General features: G+C 39.8%; 1 protein-coding gene across 1 annotated transcript; it reads left to right on the top strand.

Annotated features, from left to right (window-relative positions):
* Positions 1 to 2,249: 2,249 nt before the first annotated feature.
* On the top strand, positions 2,250 to 21,585 carry ACTR10 (actin related protein 10). Its single transcript, XM_005295521.4, is given in 15 exon segments — positions 2,250 to 2,413; positions 6,854 to 6,926; positions 8,727 to 8,741; positions 8,743 to 8,810; positions 10,056 to 10,144; positions 10,147 to 10,163; positions 14,097 to 14,204; positions 14,641 to 14,708; positions 15,047 to 15,126; positions 15,617 to 15,652; positions 17,139 to 17,218; positions 17,310 to 17,383; positions 17,803 to 17,884; positions 18,962 to 19,163; positions 20,502 to 21,585. Coding segments are annotated over 15 exon segments (1,251 nt in total). The 5' UTR covers positions 2,250 to 2,336; the 3' UTR covers positions 20,684 to 21,585.
* The last annotated feature ends 3,300 nt before the right edge of the window (positions 21,586 to 24,885 follow it).

Below are 24,885 nucleotides of genomic sequence, written 5' to 3'. Positions count from 1 at the left end.
TGCACCAGAAAAGTTATAAACATCTGGAAATGTTAAGAATAGCTCATGTTAGGAGGGCTGTGTTGACCAAATAACCGAGCGACTTGCTTTCCTTTGATCACACTCAATGCCATCATTCAGGAAATATGACTACATTATCCTGTCATCTTCCTGCTAATTTCTTCAACAAAACTTCTGAAGTAAAATCAGAATCTGAATGTGGATTTTAAAACACTTTAAAATATCACCCAAACCATACATTTTGGTATCAGGGCAAAACTTGCAAAAGGAGCCCTGAAAAATGCAAGGAATATGCACATAAGGTGAACAGATAGCAAGTGTGAAAATCGGACACTTTTCTGGAGGGGAAGGGGAAGTGGCAGGGTATAGTTCCATATATAAGACAAATCCTGTAATATCAGGATGGTCCCGATAATATTGGAATGTCTGGTCACCTTATGAGCACAAGACACATTCTCTGAAAATTGCCATGAACTCACAGTGCATGGGTGCAGCTCAGGTTCAGTGGTCACTGGATGTCAACTTGCACCATCCTGTTAATGTAACAACAGCTTGCCTGGAAACCCTCTTCTTCAGTAGAGCCCTAATCTTGTTTCATATGGATCCTTCAGTCTCTTTGGCTTGGCCACTGAGCATGAGCCAACCTCTCGATCCAAACTCCAAAAGATTAGTAACTTTTTCAATATTGCTTCCCTAAATAGCCAGTGAATGTCATGCACTAGCTGAGATAAATGTCAAGTGACTGAGATCATTTGGGTAATGATCAGAGCCATAGTTTGAGCCCCAGGCATTCACAAAAAAATTTAGAAGAACTAAGTTGATTCTGAACAATGCTGTTTTTAAAGGGCTGCATCTCAGGAAACTCTTGCTCAAATGACTTCAGATATGGACCATTAATATTACCCAGCACCCCCATAAGTAAGGCTACAATTTAGTCACGGAGGTTGCGGAAGCCACAGAGTCCGTGACTTCAGCCTGGGGTGGTTGGGAGCTGCAGGGTACTCCGGGTACCCCTGGCGGCCCGGGAGCTCCAAGCTGCTACGGGCGTCAGGGTACCCCACAGGTCCCAGCTGCCCTGGGTGGTGGGGGAACCCCTGAACTCTGCAGGCATTGGGGGAACACCAATCATAATAATATCATAATCTCATGAAATAATATTCTAGCATTGCCAAACCCAAGCATTCAAAAATCATGTCAGATCCTAAAAATCATGAGATTGGCGTATCAATCATGAGATCTTAAAATAATATATCTTTTTTACAATTTGCTTTCTGAGTTTTGAGCAGTTAGGGTTCACCATTTTCATGCTTTTCTCTACAACTGTGAGGGCTAGCAACTTATTTTTTACTTTTCTAAAAATGAAAGCTGAAAGTTTCATATAATCACGATTCCAGGAATTGGAAAACAAACAGCGCCAGACTTGTGATAAAATTGTAAGAGCTGGCAACAATATTTGTATTTTCATTATACAAGATTGAAATGGGAGTTGTATTGCACATATACAATGCTTTGTATTTATATAGCACCTTTCACCTGAGATTTCAAAACATGTTGCATATGTTAATTAAGCTCCACAACTCCCCTAAGTTCTCAGTAGGAAAGTGAAACATTTCCAAGATCACGGGCCAGGAATAACAGCATTCAGGAATCCTGACTTCCAGTCCTATGCTCTGACCACTAGCACATTGACTCCCCCATCCTCTTTATTACTATCAAATCAAATCTCTTCAACCTGGATCATCCCTCACTCTACCCCACCTCGAGGGCGGGGACAAAGGAGGCTAACAGGACCCTATGCTCCAGTCTCCAAACACAATCACCCACCCCATGAATCACCATCTTTCTCCTACTTGGGTTTCAGTCCTCAAAGCAACCGTCCTCCCTCCATCATTTTCCCCCAGGGGCCTCTCCATCGTTCACCCCCAGCAACCATCCTTGTCATCCTCTCCCGCAAGGGCCCTCTCTCTTTCACACCCAGCACCTGCCCCCAAAGCCCTCTCTTGCTCTCTCTCTGTCTGCCTTTCCCCCACCGCTACACATAGCCTCTCTTAAGGTGACTACTGCATGCCTGAAAACAGCTAGGGCCAGAGCCGTACAGTTTCTAGCGCAGGGAAAGAAGAAGGGGACGAGCAGAATCACCTCAGCTCCCTCTGAAAGTGTCAAGCCCCGCTGCCCCTAGAGAGGGATTAAACCTGAGAACAGGCAGGATCAAAGACAGCCTTGATCTGCGACGGCCGGTGTAGAAGGCCCCCAAGCCGCGAGATCTGCGCCGTTCAGTGAGGAAGGCCCCCTTTGTTGTGGTAGAAGCCGGGCGCTGGTCTCTGCAGCCGGTGACAATGCCGCTGTACGAGGGCCTGGGGAGCGGCGGGGAGAAGACGGCGGTGGTGATAGACCTGGGAGAATCGTTCACCAAGTGAGTGGCCCGGCTGGCTGCGGCGGGCAGCCCCTTCCCCCGGTCCCGGGGCTCGCTGCGGGCTGACTCCCCCCCCCCCCACGATGCCCCTGGTAGGGGTGCAGGTGGGGCTGCCCCTGTATCCCCGGCATCTCCGCCCTGTCGCGACATGAGGCAGCGCGTGCGGGTGGGCGGGGATGTGCCCGGCATTCCCTGCCCTCTGAACGCTGTGTCCCCGCACGTCCGGCTGTGCCCAGCCCTGACCGGTGCTTGGCGCGCGTCTGGGGGGCCCGGCTGGTCTGTCACCGTCTCAAAGGAGGTGCAACAACCCTGGCCTGGTACTCGGGTACCATGAACGTCTTGACTCTTCATTAAGGCTGGATGATGTCTCCAAGAGAGATGCAGTAGCACAAACCCAAGTTATGGGCTTGATGCAGAAATTGACGGGAGAGGTTCTTTGGCCTGTGCTATGTAGAAGATCAGTAGATGATCATAATGGTCCGTTCTGGCCTTAAAATAGCTGAATTTGTGAATGTGACTTGAAAGAGCTTTCTGTAAAATTTGGGAGCTTGTCTCTCTCACCAAGTTGGCCCAATAAAAGATATTATCTCATCTGCTTTGTGTCTCTGAATACCTACACAAATAATGATGTCATTACTCCTAATCCAGATGCAGAAAAATCTTTTAGTGTTAATTGCGGTTCCGCATCTTGATTTTTCTTCTACCCCCAAACTACTACCTAGCTCTTCTGACTCCAGGTGACGTTTAATTAATTAAACAGATCTTGTCAGGTTTAAAAATAATTTATGTAAGAAAAAAAAATCCACCCCTTTATTGTTAATAACACCTTTTAAATTATTAAAATTTAAACAAAATATTACACATGCCTTGCCATTGTTTACTTGTTCTATTAGACATACCTTGGACAGTGATAATAAACAACTCAGTTTCATTTTTTGGCTCTCCTGCACTAGCACTATGATACAGTGATGTTTGGGTTGCATATATTATAGGTGAAAGTTTGGATTTGAACAATAAATATCTGTAAACATTTCCATTAATAATGGTGTAAAACTTTTCAAACTGTTTAGAGCTCAGTTTTGGACATAAGCTACCCAGCATTGTCTCTTTAATTAGTCATGTGTATGCGAACAGTAGGATTGTTTTGAGACCCACATCATTTGGGACTTTGAGAGATTAAAGGAGGCAATACACAGTGCTGGTCTGAATTTGCCAACCCTTATTTAAGAATGTAAGGTCAGCCATACTGGGACAGACCAATGGTCCATTTATCTTAGTATCCTGTCTCTGACAAGTATCAGAGGGGTAGCTGTGTTAGTCTGGATCTGTAAAAAGCAACAAAGAATCCTGTGGCACCTTATAGACTAACAGATGTATTGGAGCATAAGCTTTTGTGGGTGAATGCCCACTTTGTCTGGCAGTCAGAGATTTAGGTACACCGGGAGCACAAGTTTGCATCCCTGACCATCTTGGTTAATAGCCATTGATGGACCTGTCCTCCAAATGTATTTAATTCGTTTTTTAACTTAGTTAAACTTTTGGCTTCACAGCATTCCATGGCAACAAGTTCCACAGGTTGACTGTGCATTGTATGAAGAAATATTTCCTTTTGTTTGTTTTAAACCTGCTGCCTGTTAATTTCATCGGGTGACCCGTAGTTCTCGTGTTATGTGATAAGTCAGTGGGGTTACCTGCATGGGTAAAGTTATGCACATGCATAAGTGTTTGCAGGATCGGGGCCTTAGTTTCTAATTACTTATGGTACTCAAGTGCCATGGCAATTGCCCCTTAACAAAGTGTTGAATACAACCTAATAGCTCTGGTTGTGTTGTTGAACTTTGATGATGAATCCATGTTTGTAAAATAAAACACAGTATGTTAACTTGGTATTATAGTTTAATCTATGTTTTTAAGAGCTCAAGCCTATGAGGTGCTCAAGTCTATGAGTCTGAATTCCCAAGGGGAGGCCACTCAGCACTTCACAGAACATGCTTGGGAGTGAGGCTTGAATAATTATGGCACAAAGATGTTTCTTTTAGAAGCCCCAGATTCTGTAAACTAAGCATCTGAACCCTGAGTCAGTGGGGCTGTGTGCGCGTTCATCTGTCAAACCATGTGGAATAGCTTGCAGGATTATGGCTAAACTGAGAACACAGTCACTTGAAGATACTGTTGTAAAATATTTGACACAAATACCTTAGAATTTATTATGTAAATCATGCTTTCTCTCATCAAATGCATATTATATGTGAGTTTATACTTTAGTAAAACTAAGCTGATTAGTTTTAGTAGAGGAGACCAGTTCAGGCAGTTGGACTAATCCATGAAGTCTATTCTTGAGGTTCTGAACTAAACTTGGCTGCGTCTTTCAGGATTCAGAGTATAAAAATTACTAGTCCTACTACCTAGCTCTTATATAGCAGATCTCAAAGCACTTTACAAAGGAGGCTAATATCATCCCCATACCCTATCCTGCTTCTACTAAAGTAAATGGCGAAATTTCCATTGACTTCAAAGGGAGCAAAATTGTGCCTGTAGTCATTAGCTTGGACACTAAAGTGGATTCAATTGTTTCAATCTCTGCTATTCTAAATAGTGAACAGTTTCAATTGAAAGTGGTCATTACTCAATTAATTTAGCTTTCAAATATGATGTCTGATTCATTTTGGAATTAATATATTGAGAAACTTTCTTCATATCTTGAGAGATTTTTATTTGAAGCCTTCTATATCCTAAGTTTTATTTTTCTTTTTTGATCAAACTAACATGATTTGAAACGCCCCTTAGCGCTTATTGTAGACAAATTGTGTTAGCTACTTGATTAAAAATACACACACACCTTTTTTTTTCTAGTCTAAATAAAGCCTAAATGTAAGCTTTACCTTCCAGTTTCTAACTAAGAAAATCAAAATGTGAAAAAGTAGAATGATTCTTAGACCAGTTTACAAAAGAAAATGTCTGATACCTGCAATGTAAAACTATTTATACCCCCTTCTATCCACCACCCAAAAGTGTCCTTTTTGTATTATCAGTGCCAAATTCCAGACCCTTTCTTTTTTATGCTGGTGTCTTCTGCGTGCACAGTATTCACTTAAAATAAGGAGATAACTATGGGCTTGATCTTGCGAACAGTTAAGCAAGTGACTATATTATTCACATGAGTAGTTCCATTGATTTCAGTGGACCTGCTTGGAGGAGTAATTTTTATTCCTGCAATGTTTGCGACATTGGGCCCTATAACTGCAACAAAGTCATTTATTTACACTTATGCCACATTTGCGGCTGTACTACATTAGGCCCAGTTCTTCACCTGCCTCTATGCTGCCAGATGCATGCATGGAGCTCCAGTAATATCATTGGGGCTCCATGCCAGAGCATGAGTTCTCATGTGAAGGCAGTTGTAGGATTGTGGCCTTAGACACACCGATCTTGGGATCAGATGGTACTGATTTCCACATGACTGTATATGATTATTAAAAATTAAAGCCTTAGTTCTGCAATCAAATCCTTGCAGGTGCAAGAGTCTGTGATGTGGATTTGATTGCAGCATTGGGGTCTAAATATATAACCAAAATAACATTATAGTAAGGATTTGTTAAATCCTCTACATATGTATCAATGTTGATATTCTGAAGTCTGGCTGTTTTTCTCTAGAATAGTCTTCAAGAAACTGTTGGGATGCATTCATGGTATCAGAATGCCAAGACAAAATATATTTATTGACCTCTTTACTTTAAAAACATTAAACTCTGAAATCATGGATAGGCATTCTACCAAATGGTGCTTGAACTTCCACATATTTATTTCAAAAGAGACAAAAAAAATGTAAAGCATTGGGAACTCCTAAAACCTCATCCATAGGGCATCTGTTTTTTTTTGTTTAATCTTTAGAACTTGCTGTCCTTTTATATATGATCCGTTTATGAAAAGTTAACTTGACTAGCTATTCTAAATCTTGGCTTGGAATCCTGCTAATTTGAACTCACTACCTAGGCTGAGTCTACACTGTGAGCGCTCTACCATTATAAGAATACCAGTATACTATACTGGCAAAGCGTTCCTGGTGTGGACACAGCTATACTGGTAACACTGTGCTTTGTACCGGTATAATAAAACCAATCCCTACAAGCAAAACAAGCTATACCAGTAAAAGTGTAGTATCTACACTATGGCCTTTGCAAGCACTGCTATGTTACTCAGGGATCTCACTCCTTCACCCCCACTAACTAGCCTAGCTGTGCTGGCAGAAGTCTGCAGTGTAGACCTGGCCCTAGTAATCATACATAAAACACCTCTATGGACTTTAAAATTTTGTTCAGATTAAATTGTTTTGATTATCAATCACTTTTACTATTTGAAATACCAGATCATTAATATCTTGGTAGTTCTTAAATGTGAAATACATATATGTAATTAGTTAATTTAAATATTTTTGTTTAGATGTGGTTTTGCAGGAGAAACAGGACCAAGATGCATTATTCCTAGTGAAATAAAGAAACCTGACATTCCTAAGGTAACATTTTTAAAAATGTACTATTGGGAAAAGATCTACAAATTCAAAAGTTATTTGTGTTACATTTTTATTTTTAAGAAGTACTTTAAATATGTATCTTCAAACATCACAGAAATGTCTCATTATTTCCTCCATCATAAACCATGTCCATTATCTCTTAGCTGTTCCTATTAAGAGGCCATAATAAGTTGCTATGAAAATTGACCCTCATATTGAGGACAATTATGGTTCTGTTACATGAATAATCATAAAGTGAGCTGGCTTTTGCAAATGAAAAATTAATTGGATACATCCCTAAATTAGAAATTTGGGACCATATAGTATATTAATAGGGTAAGCTGAGGATATAAAGTGTCTGGAACTGCCAAACATGGATTTGACAATTGCCACCTCACACACAAAACAGGATAAGTAGAATAATCCTCAAAAGTACTTTTAAAAATAACAAAATGTTTCACCTGGAAGAGCCATGATGACCTTGTTTCTAGGTATTAATGTTCTCTCTGTTGTGATTTGGCTATAAATTCCTCCCAGTAAATTGTTAATTCTCAGGAAACTTTCTTTTTCTACATAAATATTACTTACAAATAAGGCTCTAATCCTACAAGGTGTTCAGTCAATGGGTCTCCATGGCAAACACAGGAGTCCGCATATACAGAACAGCTGGTAGGCTTGGGGCCTTTCAAATATTTAAGACTATTTATCTCTTGAGTTATCCAGTTGATCAGTTATGCCCCAGTTCTGCAAAGATGTATGCATATGTTTGTGCCCTGTGAATCATCCTGTTGAATTAAAAAAGATGATTATCAGTGGATAAAGTTAAGTATATGTGTAAGTCTTTGCAAGATTGGAGCACTTCATGGCAAAGTGTCCACACCACCACATTTGGCATTAATTGGTACATTAAGGCCTGGTCCACACTAACCCCCCACTTCGAACTAAGGTACGCAAATTCAGCTACGTTAATAACGTTAATAACGTAGCTGAATTCGAAGTACCTTAGTTCGAACTTACCGCGGGTCCAGACGTGGCAGGCAGGCTCCCCGTCGATGCGCGTACTCCTCTCGCCGAGCTGGAGTACCGGCGTCGACGGCGAGCACTTCCGGGATCGATCCGGGATTGATTTATCGCATCTAGACAAGACGCGATAAATCGATCCCAGAAGATCGATTGCTTACCGCCGGACCCGGAGGTAAGTGAGACCTACCCTTAGAGGTGGTCTCTAGGGGTATGTCTACGCTGCCAGTTAAACACCCGCAGCTGGCCCATGTCAGCTAACTTGAGGTTCAGGCTGTGAGGCTATAAAACTGCAGTGTAGACGCATGGGGTGGGAGCCTGGACTCTGGGACCTTGCAAGTTGGGAGGGTCCCAAAGCCTGGGCTCCAGCCCAAACCCAGACATCTTCACTGCAGTTTTATAGCTCGGCAGCCCAAGTCCCATGAGCCTGCTTCAGCTGACACGGGCCAGCCTCTGGTGTTTAATTGCAGTGGTGACATAACCACAGGGTCAGGTTTGAGGCACATTGCCTCCACCTGTACTATGCTTTTTCTCTTAGTTGGGGATGTAAGTCTCCAGAATTGTCAATTTGACACCTTTCCTCAGCATTAAAATTGATGGACAAGTTTTAAAGCAAAAAAATTCAAAATTGATTCAAGTAAAATAATTTGTTGGATAATTTTGTGATGTGCGTTAATACATCAAACAATGGAAAATAGTGTTTCTTAAAGTCAATAACAATATCTTTTTTGAATTGTATACTGGCTATATAAACATTTTAATAATAAATTTTTATTTTTGCAGCCTATCAAAGTCGTTTCAGTATAATATTAACACAGAAGAGCTGTATTCATATCTGAAGGAATTTATTCACATGCTGTATTTCAGGTAAGAGGCACTGGGATATTTTTCTCTGATTAGCTGCTTTTGTTTGAGCATGTTGCAAAAGATCTTTGTTTTGATAGGGGTTTTGGAGAAGGCTGATGTTATGTTTCCTAAACGGTAAAAGAATGGGAAGGAGATGGCTAGGTGACTGAGCTCTTGCTGAAACAATTATTTAATGCTGCTAAAATTTGAATTGTGTTGTTAATGTGTGATAAGCACCTAGAGCCTTGGATATGCATCTTATTGTTTAAAATCATCTAAATAAATAAAACAACTGTTAACTGTGACATAGTCACAAATAGCTTGAGCTTGAAAATTGTTATTCTTGTGTGGAGTTACACTGATTTCAATGGGGCTGCTCGCAGGACTCCAAAGCCCATTGAGGTAAATGAAAAACCAGGCCTGATGTGAACAAGGGTTTGGATGTCTGGATCCAAATGTTCAAAGTTTGAGATTTCTAATGTGCCTGATGGGATCACTGATTCTGTAGGTTTATATTTTTTTACTTGAATAGAACACATCTTTCCTTGGTGTAAATGTCCTCATGAACTTAGATTTAGTGCTCTCATGTCCCACTCACATCCACATACAGAATGACTTGACTCCTGTTGTGGACAAACATTACTTTTGTTACTGGACTTCTGCCTCGCTCCCTCAAGCATTATTGGTTTTCTTTCTGTCCTCTACCAGTGCTGTTCTGTTTCTGACCCAAAGTCTCTGGCATGCTGGGGACACGTCCTTCTGCAACTAGAAGATGGTTTTATTATCGTTTTGAGAAAATGCAAATTATTCCCCTTTTCTTTTAACTTTGTGAGGGATGATGAGCTAGAGGGTGAAGCACAGGACTGTGGGTGAGGAGATCTGGGTCACAGTCTTAGGTCTTCCACAAATGCACCGTGGCATTGGACAAGTCACTGAGGGGGTGGTCTGCACACAGACCAATACGCTTAGAGGTGCATAATCCGTTTGTAGACAAGACTGTAACCTCTGCCTGCACTGCCGTTTCCTGATGTGTAAATCTGGAATAATGCCTACCTCCTGCGTGTTGTGAAGCTTCATTATAAGATGCATTGAGGTGTGGGGTGGAAGGTGCTATCTAAGCGCACGTTATTTTATTATGATTTTGACTGAAATAACTTTCGAAAGAAGTAGTTACAAACTTGAAAGAAGGTATCAGGTCCATAAGAGATGCTTAGATTTAACAGTCTCAGTTTATAATTCTTTACAAATATATGTGCTGTTTTCCAGACATCTGCTGGTGAATCCCAGAGACCGTCGCGTTGTAATAGTAGAATCTGTGCTATGCCCCTCACACTTCAGAGAGACACTCACTAGAGTACTTTCAAGTATTTTGAGGTACGTGTATTCCCTAACTATTGGCATTCGTTGTCTTAATTGATTACATAAGAATGGGCATATTGTGTCAGACCAGTGATTTATCTAGCCAAGTATCCTGTCTTCTGATAGTGGCCAGTGCCAGATGTTTTAGAGGGAATGAAGAGAACAGGAATTTATCAAGTGATCCATCCCCGGTCGTCCAGTCCCAGCTTCTGTCAGTCAGAGGTTTAGGAACACCCAGAGCATGGAGTTGCATCCCTGACCTTCTTGGCTAGTAGCCATTGATGACCTATCCTCCATTAACTTACCTTATTCTTGTTTGAACTAGTTACACTTTTGGTCTTCCAACATCCTCGGCCATCATTTCCACAGGTTGACTGTGCGTTGTGTGAGGAAGTACTTCCTTATGCTTGTTTTTAAACCTACTGCCTATTAATTTCATGGGTAACCCCTGGTACTTGTATTATATGAAGGGGTAAATAACTCTTATTCACTTTCTCCCCATCATTCATGATTTTATAGATTTCTATCATATTCCCCTTTAGTCGTCTATTTTCCAAACTGTAACAGCCCCAGTCTTTTTAATCTTTCCTCATATGGAAGCTGTTCCATTCCCCTAATCATTTTTGTTGCCTTTTTCTGTACTTTTTCCAGTTCTAACATATCTTTTTTGAGAAGGGGCAACCAGAACTGCACACACTGTCAAGGTTTGGGCGTACCATGGATTTATGTAATGGCTTATCTATCCCTTTCCTTATGGTTTCCAACATTCTATTCGCTTTTTGTACTGCTGCTGCACAGTGAGCAGATGTTTTCAGAGAACTGTCCACGTTGACTCCCAAGATCTCTTTCTTGAGTGGTAGTTGCTAATTTAGACCCCATTGTTTTGTAGTATAGTTGGGGCTACGTTTTCCAATGGGATGACTTTGCATTTATCAACTTTAAATTTAATTGGCCGGTTTGTTTGTCCAGTCACCCCGTTTAGTGAGATTCCCTTTGTAACTCCTCGCAGTCAGCTTTGGATTTAACCGTCTTGAGTCATTTTATATCATCTGCAAACTTTGCCCCATCTTTGTTTACCTCTTTTTCAAGATCATTTATGAATATATTGAACAACACTGGTCCCAGTACGGATCCTTGGAGGACCCCACTTTTTACTTCTCTCCAGTGTAAAAACATTTATTCCTACACTTTGTTTCCTGTCTTGTAACCAGTTACTGATCCATGAGAGGACTTTCCCTCTTACCCCCTGACTGCCTACTTTGCTTAAGAGCCTTTGGTGAGGGACCTTATCAATGGCTTTCTGAAAGTCCAAATACAGTCCAAATACACTTTATCCACTGGATCACCCTTGTTCACGTTTGTTGACCCCCCTCAAAGAATTCTAATAGATTGGTGAAACATGATTTCCCTGTTCAAAAGCCATGTTGATTCTTCCCCAAATATCATGTTCATCTGTGTGTCTAATAGTTCTGTTCTTTACTATATTTTCAGCCCATTTGCCTGGTACTGAAGTTAGGCTTACAAGTCTGTAATTGCCAGGATCACCTCTGGAGCCTTTTATAAAAATCAGTGTTACATTAAGAACAGGAGTACTTGTGGCACCTTAGAGACTAACAAATTTATTAGAGCATAAGCTTTCGTGGGCTACGACCTACTTCTTCGGAGAGACTAACAAATTTATTAGAGCATAAGCTTTCGTGGGCTACAACCCACTTCTTCGGATGCATCGGAAGAAGTGGGTTGTAGCCCACGAAAGCTTATGCTCTAATAAATTTGTTAGTCTCTAAGGTGCCACAAGTACTCCTGTTCTTTTTGAGGATACAGACTAACACGGCTGCTACCCTGAAACCTGTCATTATGCAAGGCACTGCATTTAGCCGTATGGAGTGGAAATCCATCAACTTTGTGAAAAGGTTTTTTTCACTCTATATGCATCCGAAGAAGTGGGTTGTAGCCCACGAAAGCTTATGCTCTAATAAATTTGTTAGTCTCTAAGGTGCCACAAGTACTCCTGTTCTTTTTGAGGATACAGACTAACACGGCTGCTACCCTGAAACCTGTCAGTGTTACATTAGCTATCCAACATTCATCTGGTACAGAGGTTGATTTAAGCAATAGGTTACATACCACAGTTAGCAGTTCTGCAATTTCATATTTGAGTGCCTTCAGAACTCTTGGGTGAAAACCATCTGTCATGTAGGATATGTAGAATAATCAGATAGGATATTAGCAATAGTGCTAGTGGCCATTGCTATACTTGGCATGTGTGGGAATGGACAAAGGAGTGGGGATAAAGGGAAAAGAATGAAAGTGAAAAGAGGAAGATAGAGAGGTAGAGATCAGTGGGATTTTTTCCTGACTCATTTAAATATCAGTTATCTAAATAGCATATATTAGCAAGAATTACCTATAGGTTTTTTTTTTTGACTTGGCAAAAAATAGCTGACGTCATCTCATTTTTGACAGGACCAATAAATCCCAATGAGCACTGCCAGAAACCTGAATCTATATTTAAACATTTCTTAGTTCTCTCTCTCAACACAAGTCTTGATTCTTTTACCATAAGCCAATATCTTTGCCTAGCACATGACCTAAACTCTGGCTGTACTCACTTAGATAGGAACTTATCTGATATTTATGTCCTTCACATAATCAATCGTTTTGTTAGATCAGACTCTTCCTTAAATCTAATTCTGATCCTAGTGTCAATGGAAAACACTTTGCAAGGTAATGCCAATAACTTTCCGTTCATATAGGTCAGATTGGTATGATTTTTCTATTAAAGGCTATGCAAATAAGTAGTTTGCCTCCCCAGCCTAATTTTATAACTAATCTTAAACTGTCATAGATTATATTTCTGTATAATTCCTTCCTGGTATACTTAATCTTTTTTTTCCACCTTAAATTTGATGAGCAGTGTGAGGTGAGTGGATTTTCTAATCCGTTTACAGAAAGTTAAAAAAGAGGAGAGAGAAATGCCTTTCATTTTGATTACTTTGCAATGTGAGGATGACAGATAATGAACTTAGCACAGAGCTGCTTTAAACATTATCCAAAATGTCTGGTGACAGGGAGAGGTCCATACTTTGGTTTTGAGGCCTGGTTCTATGATGACAAACCTGCTGGTAGCCATGTAAAGTGAGCCCTGCCTCGTGTGTAGGGCCACCATTCGTGGTGTTCCGAATAAATGTGACATTTGATGCAAGGTCAGCATTTTTAAATAGTTATCTTGTGATCTAATTACACCAGACTGTTGCCAGTAAATAAAAGCTTTATGGAATTACTTTTCCTTTTCCCCCAGAGTTCAGGGGAGGGTATTTGCCAATGGGGTTGTCAGTACCCTGAGAGCGAGATTTCTAGGGCAAGGCTGGGGCTCTCATCTAGCTATATGGTCTGAGCTCCTTCTTTCCCATTTCCTTTTAGAGTTCCCTCTTTCTTACCTATATTGCAATGTGATCCTTGTGGCCAAAAGAGCTGTTGATTTGCTCTGAGACTAACGCTTCCTACTACTGGCTTTTAATCAGTGTTTGTACAGTGGAGAGCATGATCCCACTGGCCACACATCAAAACTTTGTCTCCTTTGCTCACCTCTTCATGTCTTCGCAACATGTTATGAAGAGCTACATTTGGCCTTCTGTAATCAACTGTGACTTGACCTAAGCTATGTTCCATACACACTACTTGTTTTTCTTACAACCCTCTGTTACTATTCAGTGTTATTAAGCACATATGTGGACATGGTGTATCGATGAACGTGTTGGGAATAAATTTGAGTATGCTGCTGTATTTAGTTGGTCGTCATCACATTAGATTAAATCCTGAATTAAGACTAGGCAGTTCAGTACTTGATTGTTCAGTCTTCGTTTTTTATATGAAATTGGGGGGAATGAAAATGATAAACCTTCAAGTTTTCTTGCACTGAATGTAATTGTTTTGGTCTCATTACAGGTTCCTTCTGTGTTGTTTGCCCCAAGTCACCTGATGTCTCTTCTGACACTTGGGATTAATTCTGCTATGGTTTTAGACTGTGGATATGCAGAAAGTCTGGTGCTGCCTGTATCCTTGAATAATAATCCAGAAATCAAATCTTCAGCAGGAAAACTATAACAAGAAGTAGCTTATTTTATTATAGACTTGAAATATGGTAGACAAGAATAGGGACAGACCAGCAATTTAGCTTTGATCATAGTATTCTGGCTTGCTGTTTTAGAGTGGAGAATATCACAATATCCTGACTTACTACATGAGAATCCCTAGACCTGTGCTCTTTCCAAAGGATGGGATAGGAACAGACATAATCTGTGTTCTGTTGCTTGACAGTTCTGTGTTTCTCCCTCACATACTACACATTAATGAGAGTTCTGGACAGAATTGACTATTGGAAATATTCATAACTGATGCAGGGAAAGGAGGAAGAAAAATGCCTTCAATCCCTGTGTCTTCAGATGGAAAACACATTATAATATAGGGAGATTTCCTGAGCAGCTTATAGATATATGAGGGAATCCCAGTTTTGAGTTGCTGGGGTGCCCTTCCCCTAGGAGGAAAAGCAATTCACAAGTAAGTTTACAGTTATGCCTCCAAGATGATTCTGTCAACTGATGATGCCATTTGATTGTGAAAATTAATCTTTAGTCAGTTACTTTGTTATAATATAATTAAATTGGATTATAACCCCTGTTGTGTTACCATCCCATTCTAAAGTTGTAAATGTGTAGTGGCCGTGGAAATATAATGGGAACCTTGGAAATAACAGTTTAGAAATTGGATTTATTTCGGTCTTTATTTAAAAGAAAGTGTTACTGAAGGAAGTAAATAACGTAGCGTTGACATGGTGCAAATACATAGGATCATTAGCGGGTGGTAACTATAGACTTTTTATATTTACAACATTTTAGGGAGCTGGAGAATCAGTTATTGGAGCAATGCAGTGTTGACACAGGAGTAGCTAAAGGACAAAGACTCCCATCAGTGATGGGTAAGGTGTATTTCTGATGTAACATAAATGTGTTCCTCTTTAGGCAATCATACTGGGGAAGGTGGGTTAATCCCGCTTCCTTCTCTGCTTCCTTTCATGCTGCTAACATCAGAAAGAATTAATTAATGTTTCTCCACCAGGTTTAATGTGCTGCTGGTTCCATGTCTCCTCTCCCAGTATAAAATTAATTAGTATGTTACTTCCATGACAAACCACTGTTAACTGGTTTGAAATAAAGTTTAGTGCTGTATTCTTTGTCTGTTACATTTTGAAGTGAGAAGAGCATTTTACATTGTTTCCAAATGTAAGACAGGTTCTCTTTTTCATGTGGATTTCTTCCCCAAGAGTAAAGTTGTTTATTTCTAGCAAATCTTTTAACGTTATTGTTTAAATTCTGTACTAAATTCACACTTCTTCAATTATTAGTTGGATTATGCAAGTTGTATTTTTACTTAATGAAGATCTGTACTAAACTATTAACTATTTTTAGGCTCAGTTCCAGAAGACATTGTAGAGGATATAAAAGGTAAAACTCTTTACTTCAAGAAACCCTATTTTGTGCTCCCCCCTCCCCCCAGAGATCAATTTAACAATGTCACTACATTTACAATACCCTGCCACTGCAAATTTATGGGATTCTGTTGTTTTAAATTCCCTTTTGTCATATTTCTTATATCAGCAGAAGAACTTGAAGTACTGTCCATATTGTAGGTGTTCTGCGGGTCATATTGCATCCATCTTCTGAGGTTAAACTTGAGGTATTAGTCCAGATATAGCTGAGTGTTGTGTTTTTGCATATAAACACAATGTAAGGATATTGGGTAGTTTTGTGTATCCATCCATCAGCAGTTTAGGTTAATATGGTGTTGCATTTTTAAATACTCGTGTTCTGTTTTTTTCTGATGACTATTTATAGAAACACACAGTATGTACCCTACATTTGATTAATAGCAGATTTAACTTCCACAAACTAGGCAACATCACATTTCTATTGCTTCTGGTCAAAAAGACCGTTACTGCTGAGAAATTCTGACTGATTGTTAGTTCTTGCTTAAAATGATTTAGCGAGGCATACTCTGTGTTTGCCACATAATATGGTATCTTCACCAAAACTGAAAATAGCATGTAAAAGGTGTTTTGGAATATTGGATCTGGTATGAAATATTAATCATCTTAATAAATTTACACTTCAAAAATTTGGGCATATGTCATTAAAAAGCTATAGTAACTTTTCTATAGCAATTTATATGCAGTTCATCCCAAACCACTTTACAACTCTTTTAATAGAAAATAAAAATGGTTGATGAACTTAAGGAATGTTTCCTATGGCTTATTAACAGCCAGTCTTAACAGAAATAATATCTACCTGTTGGGCCAAACAAGGGGGAAAGACCACATGTCAAGCACCTTGATACCTCCATACCTTTTAAACACTACTAATATTTTATCACATGTAATTAATTCATGGAAATGGCTTTTTAAAATTCTGGACACAAATGCAGCTTTCTGATTGGTTGTCTTTTTTTCACACCGTTATTTTTAACCAGATATAAGATGTTACTTGCTAGAATGGTTGTGTTATATTAAAGATATAAATGGAGTTTGGCTCTTAAGCTCCTTCTGGAGTTTTGGAGGGCAGGAGATATGTGCCACTAACACCACCACATAATAGACCATTTACAAAACAGCAACGTCCAATTTGAGATGGTGGCGTGTAAAACTGGAATTGTTGATTCAAATGCAGTAAACTATCCCTTCCCCCTCTTGGCAACAAAAAGGCAGAGCTGATAACTCTCCATGGACTTCAGATCTAGCTATTTAGTTCCTCAAGAAGAAAATCCTCTCTAGTGCAGCATATTTGTGGTATGAATGCTACTTCCTTTAGAATTCTGCATCCCAACCAGAGCCTAAGTTCTGATAAGTAGTGTCAGCGTATTTCACAGCAAGTAGCAATATCTTGTATACATAAAAACGTAGTCTTTGTATATCCTTTTTTTTGTTCTTTTATAAAGTCCGCACTTGTTTTGTGAGTGATCTCCAACGTGGGCTGAAAATCCAGGCAGCAAAGTTTAACATGGATGGCAGTGCTGAGGTAGGTGGAGAGTAAATGTTTCTCCTCCTCTTCGAAGTGGAAGGAGATCTCTTTTTTGCCTTTCAGATGATATGTGTGTGTTTCGTTTTAGCGTCCCTCACCACCTCCAGATGTAGATTACCCTCTAGATGGAGAGAAGATTCTGCATGTAGTTGGATCAATCAGGTTAGAAAAATTATAACTAAAATGCATTATTTTTTTATTGTTGTGTTTAGAGTAGTGCCCAGATGCCTGAATATTGAAATAAACCATTAGAAATGATGCCTTAGTTGTGTGCTGGTAAAACTTATTTGTGTGTTTAGGGGCATTAATGAACCATTGCACTTTGATCTTGTGATTTGAGGCCCCTAAAACTTCGCAATATAACAGCCTGTGGTACCACCTTGAGGCCCCAGTCATGCACCATTGTGCTTGGTGCTGTACTAACATGTAACAAAAACTGTTCCTGTTACACTAAGACTTTGAAAGATGAAAGACAATAGATGGAAACAGACAGTTGGGGGAACACAAGGAAACAATGACACCATACTGGTATGCAGTTGTTTGTTGCTAATGCTCCTTGCTTTGTTTTGTTTTGTCAACAGAGACTCAGTTGTTGAAATACTGTTTGAGCAGGATAATGAAGAGAAATCCGTTGCCACTTTAATACTGGATGCACTTATTCAGGTATCTCTACCAGTATAAATAGTTGCATACATTGCTGTGGCCTTGCATAGAGCCTGGTTTTACAAACCGTCATTCACTTGGGCAGTCTCACTGATTATAAGTATGGACCGTGTATGGGTAAGATGTTCTCTGAATCAGGCTCATGACTGGCTTAGGGAAGATGAGAAACTACAGCATATTGTGTACTCTTAGAAATTCGAGTGCTGTAATTCAAGTGGTATCAGTATTTTTATTACTCTCCTCACTCTTAAGGCCTTTTCTTTGGACTTGGAAATTCTCTAGAGGCGTGATAGCTTATCATAAGACAAACTGTCTTTGTCTAGTTAGGAAAAAAAATATGGAATGTGGGTTTGACCAGTACAAATGTAAACTACATCTCATTCTATGTATATTTTAAAGATGGGTTTCTGCAGTTACAGATACACCTCTACCTCGATATAACGCTGTCCTCGGGAGCCAAAAAATCTTACCGCGTTATAGGTGAAACTGCGTTATATTGAACTTGCTTTGATCCACCGGAGTGTGCAGCCCCACCCCCCCGAGCACTGCTTTACCGTGTTATATCAGAATTCATGTTATATCGGGTGGCGTTATATTCAGGTAGCGGTGTATATTGTTTGAACCAAAGTTTGCAGATGAGTAATTCTTTGTGAGGACAATAAACTTGGATGTTGTAACGCAATTATTTCAAGTTAGGGCTCACCTTGTTATAAAAATTGATCCCATTAAATAATTCCCAATGTTTTGGGTTCCTTGATCTAGAGGTACTGGGATGGTTCAAATTACATTGTTCTCTAGTGACTTCCTCTGACCAAGCAAGCAATGGCTCTGGAGGGATAAGTCAGTCAGGCTTCTGCCACAGGAGAGGGTCACTGCAGCATGGGACACCTTGAGTGGGGTAGCAGGCCTAGATAAAAACACAAATGAGTTGCTGCACATAGTGTATATTGTCTTGTGCTTACGTTAACAGAAATACATACCAGTGTCACTTGTAAAGAGAGGCACTACATTTCTGACATGTTTTGAATGCTGTGTATATAACTTCATTTAAACATTTTCAATTTTCTTTTGTACCAGTGCCCAATAGACACCAGGAAGCAGCTGGCTGAGAACTTAGTAGTTATTGGTGGCACTGCTATGTTGCCAGGATTCCTACACAGATTAATGGCTGAAATTAGGTACCTGGTTGATAAACCAAAATACAAAGAAGCACTTGCCACTAAGACCTTCAGAATTCACACTCCACCTGCCAAACCCAACTGTGTGGCTTGGCTGGGAGGTAAGAATGACACTGGGGTTAGTCAGAGGTATGAAGGGAAAAGCAAGGTTTTACTATGGGATTTGGAAGGAGCAAATGACAATAGTTCTTTGAAACATTGCTAAGTGTAAACTACATCTGAGCTCTTTGTAGTTATTGTGCCTCATGTCAAAGTCCTGTGGGGCAAAGCTGCCTCCTGGAGTTTTGGAGGGCAGGAGATTTGCCCCACTAATGACAGCAGATCATTGAAAAGCAGCAACATCAAATTTGAAGCGGTGGTGTGTACGACAGGAATTGTTGATTCAGGTGTGCAGTACGCCATTCATGCCGTGTGGTGGCACCAGCAAAGCAACCATCCGAAGCACAAACTTGCTGGACAGGGGTGTCATTTGCTATGGGGCCCGATTTTTCATAGCTCCTCTCCAACTGGCACTGCAGTGTCTCCCTTGAATGTGCATGGACCACTGTGAGCCAGGAGTTCTAATTGCTGCATCGGTAGTTCCAGCCCCAGCCAGCCGGGGAGCAGTAGAAGCCTGGATCAGAGTGAGTTGGGCCCTGATTTGCCCCCCCCCCCAAAAAAAGAGGTGGGAGGCAGTTATTGACTTAAAAGCTGCCAATCATGGGCTAGGCAAAGGCTGCTAACTCACTGCACAACTCCCAGATACCTGCTCTGTTGTAAATCAGGGAAAGGGAAGGGCCAAGAGACGCATTTCATGGCGATTCCATGTGGCTAAAGGTTTCTTCTGACAAGAATTCTTGAATTTATAATATGTACATTTCAGCTAATAAACTAAGCCTCTGTACGTAACTAGGGTAGAATTTTAGAGAAACAAAATGTAATAAATGTAAGTCTGGTTTGAAAGTGAGTGCCACAGGACAGCAAATGTTTGATACTGTGGGTGTCATCAGCCTGTCTGCAGCTCCTCATCAGAAAGAGATGCCAGTTAACCAACATAGACTTACTTTTCTCCACGAGGCATACAGACTTATTCTCATGCATGTTGTGCCATGCTAGGAGTTTCCCACAGTGCTTAGTTTCTGGGAGAATTTCATTTACCCATGGGATTGATGGTACCTGTTGTTTAAAGCACTTGGAGTTATAGCTTCAGGGAAAGGCCTCTGGCAGGAAGCTACTCAAAGTAAAGCCCTTATGGATCTTTTATTCAGTCACTTATGAAGGGTGTGGAATGAAGCAATACAATACATAAAAGAGGGAAAGGGATTAGACCCAGTATATTCAGTCTTTTATCTCTTCTTTGGCGGGTTGAAAAGGAGTTAGGGGAGATTCCCGCAACCGAGCAGGGGAAAGAGAAATTCAGTGTGATGAGAACTAATGTGAAATTTTGTTTTACGATGCAGGAGCCATTTTTGGAGCTCTTCAGGACATACTTGGAAGCCGTTCAGTGTCCAAGGAATATTACAGTCAGACAGGCCGTATACCTGACTGGTGCTGTCTCAATAACCCTCCTTTGGAAATGATGTTTGATGTTGGCAAAGCCCCGCCACCATTGATGAAGAGGGCTTTTTCCACTGAGAAATAAGCATCTGAATACAACACAGCTGCACAAGGATTCCTTTCACCTATTTCAAGCAGACCTATACAAGTTGCTTCTTATGCAGTAAGTTAATCAGGTGTAACACTGTTTAAAATTAATGATATAGGTGTGGCTTGGGAACATCTTGTTAGCTGGAACTATATTGAAGTTGGATACAATTCTACATTTAGATTAAAAAAACCCAAAACAGTGGTTTTGACAAATGTGATGATGTGGGTTGTTTTTTTCCCCCCCCTTTCTATGGAAATATTGTAACTGGCACAAGTTGTTAACTACAAAGTTGTTTGCTCTATACATATATGTAGAGTAGATACAAAATTAAGAGGCTTAGTTTTAGATATTTTTGTTTTGTTTTAAATATCTTAGAAGAATGAAGGAGATTCCTTGTTACCTGAAACCATCTGTGGAAGTTTCTCTGCCAAACTCTGCATAAAATGTTGCACATGTTAACATAACCTGTTGGGTTCATACATTAAAATGTCTCCTGGAAACTTGTTTTGTTTTGTTGTCTGTCCATGGAAGTTGTTATAGGGATAGTAATTCTCTTAGACAGAGATTCCTATTTTCAGAAGCTGAACAGGGACTTGCTCCAGGCTGAAGTTGTCAAAGTGTAAACTTAACCTGCCTGCTAACGACCTTTACCCCCAAAAAATCTGTCTGACCACTTAGGAAATGTACATGAAAAACTTAATGTTAATAACATGCTCATATTAATTATTTTAATTTTATTTGGGTTGGAGAGGCAAGTTAGCAGCAAGGCAGATGTTAAAATATGTAATCCTACGGCAATAAATATGAAATAAAAATACAAAACTGAACTCTAAGGCAAATGATGTACAATAACTGATGTAAAGACCAAAAAGTAATAAAAGACTTGAAATTCCTAACAGAGAATCAAATGAAAATGTTCTCTGAGGAGCCTGTGATCAGGCTTTTTTGTTGTTTGTTTAATTACTGTTGATGCAAATACATTTTTTTTTCAGGTATATCAATATTAACATTGTTAACAATCCCAGACTCTAGAGTTCTACCCTCCACTTTAATTATTCTAAAGGTCTGTTGAGTCAAAAATTCACCCTTTAAAAAACACAACAGCCTACATTTGGATGCACATAACGTGCTATTATGACACTAATTAATAGGCTTCTATAAATCCTGTAATTCGGTATACTGCAAGGTACTCTTACTTGGAAAAGTATCTCTAAAGTTTGTGAGACACACTCTCTCACTCACACACAGTCACACTGACTCAGTGTGACTGTGTGACTGTGTCACACACACACACACACACACACACACACACACACACACACACACACACACACACACCTGTTATTTTTGTCAATTCTCATTATTTCCACTCGAATTTTATTTATAATATTGCCTTAAATAATATTTTGTGCACACATGGTATAGTGCTTTCCATCTGAGAATTATGAACGCTTCAGTGTCAAAGGTTTGACTTATTTTTAGGTGAGGAATGTCAAGATTAAGGATCAGTTTGTCATTAATTTACACTAATATGCCTGACTCGTAACTATCTCTCGATAATTAGTAATTTTCACCTATACTGTACTAAATACTGAGACAGATGGATTCTTGTGCCTTTAAATCCTATCGTTAGGCTTGAATGTTTAATCAATCTTTAGAATTTGTTTATTTAGAATCCTTCATTACCGCTAATAGGATTTGCGTGACTAATTCCCCCCTCCCAGCCTGTTGTTCACTTTCTGGTGGTTACTGAAATGTAGTTTTAGAAATAAAATGCCTTCTTACATAGAAACAACAAAGATTGTTGATTTTGAAACCAAACAGTGTAGCATGCAGTGGTATTTAAATAAGCTTTAATCTGAAGGTTGTCATTACATTTCATAAGTGCCCTAACCTCATATGCATTTTTTAGTTGGCAAATATTGACAGATCCTCTCTCCTATCTTAATATTTTTAATTAGTGTGTGTCCGGGAATCACTGTGTGAAGTCCCACGGCTTGTACTATAAATTAAGTCAGACTTGATGATCATAGTGGCCTCTTCTGGCCTTAAAATTTGTTTCCCCCCCCCACCCCCCAACATATTATTGAGGGATATAGTTGAGCTACCTGGAGCTAGGCAGAATATCTCTAATACTAGCTACATTCATCTTTCTGTACACACCTACCATCTAGGCATCATTCATGTATCTGCTATAGTTTGTAATGAAGATCTTGGAACAGTTACTGATAATGGCAAGTACTTAGCCCATTTCCCCTACCCATTTTTAATGGAAATAATTAGGAAAGCATAAATCACTGCAAAAGGTGAACTTGATTCTAAAAGTGCGTGTGAGAGAAAAAGATACAGCGTCTGGCTAACAGCCCGTTGTATTTCTTTTCGTGACTGATTCTTAGTCTATATAGTACCACTAGAGCTTCTTTATAAAAAAAAATGTCTTTGCAATGTGTATTAATGTGCCCCTTGATAGAGAGAGATTAGACCAAGTTTATGTCATCCCCTTGTAAATATAAGGTGAATGCATCAGAATAACAATCTGAAGTTTCAAATTCTGTTTTGGCCCAATATGCAAAACTCCTACTGAGTGCATTGAGAGTTGCATGTACAAAAGAAATATCTTGGCCTGAAGGGCCAAATTATGCAGTCACTTGTTGCAGTCTATAGAGCTTGCTACTTGTAGTCCCATGGAAGCCAGAGGAATGCTCACATTAATAATCGCTATGCGCCAGAGGAGGGATTTGCAAGAATGGACTCTTACAGTGTGAGACTTTTATTTTCATTTGTCTTCTACCACAGCAAATTCAAATATAGGAGCCATGGAAATTCACAGATCTATTAGTTGTTCCAAGTCCAATATCTTGTGGCCCATGATGGTTAGAAACAGAAATTTCATCCTGTTGAAAAGAAGATATTCCCCACTTCCCAGCGCTTGTAGCCTGGAAGCTCCATAGATATCAAACCTTAAAAATATAAAAGGTGTTTTAGGTCACTGATTTGTTTTTAAAGTATATTGATTATAATTCTCTCCTTCCTCCAAGGGCTGATTGATAGTAGAACTCCTGGTATGAAGCTAGCCAGGCTTTACTGGTGCAGATATGAAATGTGTTTGAATACACCCAAATACAAGGTCCTGCTTTAAGAACAAAGAATGCATGCCATACCTAGAGAATGGGGGACTGTATCCTGGAAATCAGTATCTCTGTAAAGGATTCAGGGGTCATAACAGGCAAACAATTGAACATGAGCTCCTAGTAAAATGCTATGGCAAAAAGGGCTAATGTGATCCTTGGATTTATAAATGGGCATAATGAGTAGGAGATGATTTTACCTCTGTACATCACTGGTGAGACTGATCCTGGAATACTGGGTACAGTTCTGGTGTCCACATTTTAAAAAGGATATTGAAAAACTTGAGAGGGCGCAGAGAAACGCCCCAAAAATGATTCAGTGGCTGGAGGAAAATGCCTTACACTGAGAGAGGGGCAAAAATACCAGGCACCAAAGGGTTCCTTAAGCTAGTAAAGAAAGGCATAACGAGTACCAGTGACACATTCAAATTAGAAATCAATTACACATGATTAACAGTGAGGGTGATTCACCATTGGAACCAACTAACAAGGGAAGTGGTGGCTTCTCCATCTCTTGATGGAGTCTTCAAATCAAGGCCAGATGCCTTTCTGGAAGACATGCCTTAGCAAAACACAAGTTATTAGGCTCAATTCAGGGGTAACCAGATGAAATTAGCTGGCCTGTGTTGTAGAGGAGGTCAGACTAGATGTTTTAATGGTCCGGGCTGGCCTTAAAATCTGGGAACAATAGTACTGAAGCCAACCTACTGTCTCTGTGAGTGTTGAAGTACACCGGCCCATATGTGTCTGGAGTTTACTGCAACCTCAGAGGCAAGTACTGTAGGTGCTTCAAACATTAGGCTGTATCAGTTCTTGCCCTTGATATATTCCTATAAACTCCATTGCCAAGTGAGTGATACAGGATTATTTTTAGGAGGACTGGCAGAAATATAAGGTGCTAATGTCCCAGACACAGTCACAGTTATCCTGTGCTGCCACTGCTCACGATATTATCACAAGTCTCATGATATTTGATGTTTTACCTAAAATCTCAGATCCTGGCACTGAATAAAAACCTGAAAACCTCAGTTTATATTTCTAGCACTCGTTCTGGCAAGAATCTTGAAA

This window comes from Chrysemys picta, chromosome 4 (assembly GCF_011386835.1).
Source record: "Chrysemys picta bellii isolate R12L10 chromosome 4, ASM1138683v2, whole genome shotgun sequence".
In the NCBI taxonomy this organism is placed as follows: domain Eukaryota; kingdom Metazoa; phylum Chordata; order Testudines; family Emydidae; genus Chrysemys; species Chrysemys picta.
The sequence above is the reverse complement of the archived record's forward strand: the minus strand, read 5'-3'. Positions and strand labels throughout refer to the sequence as shown.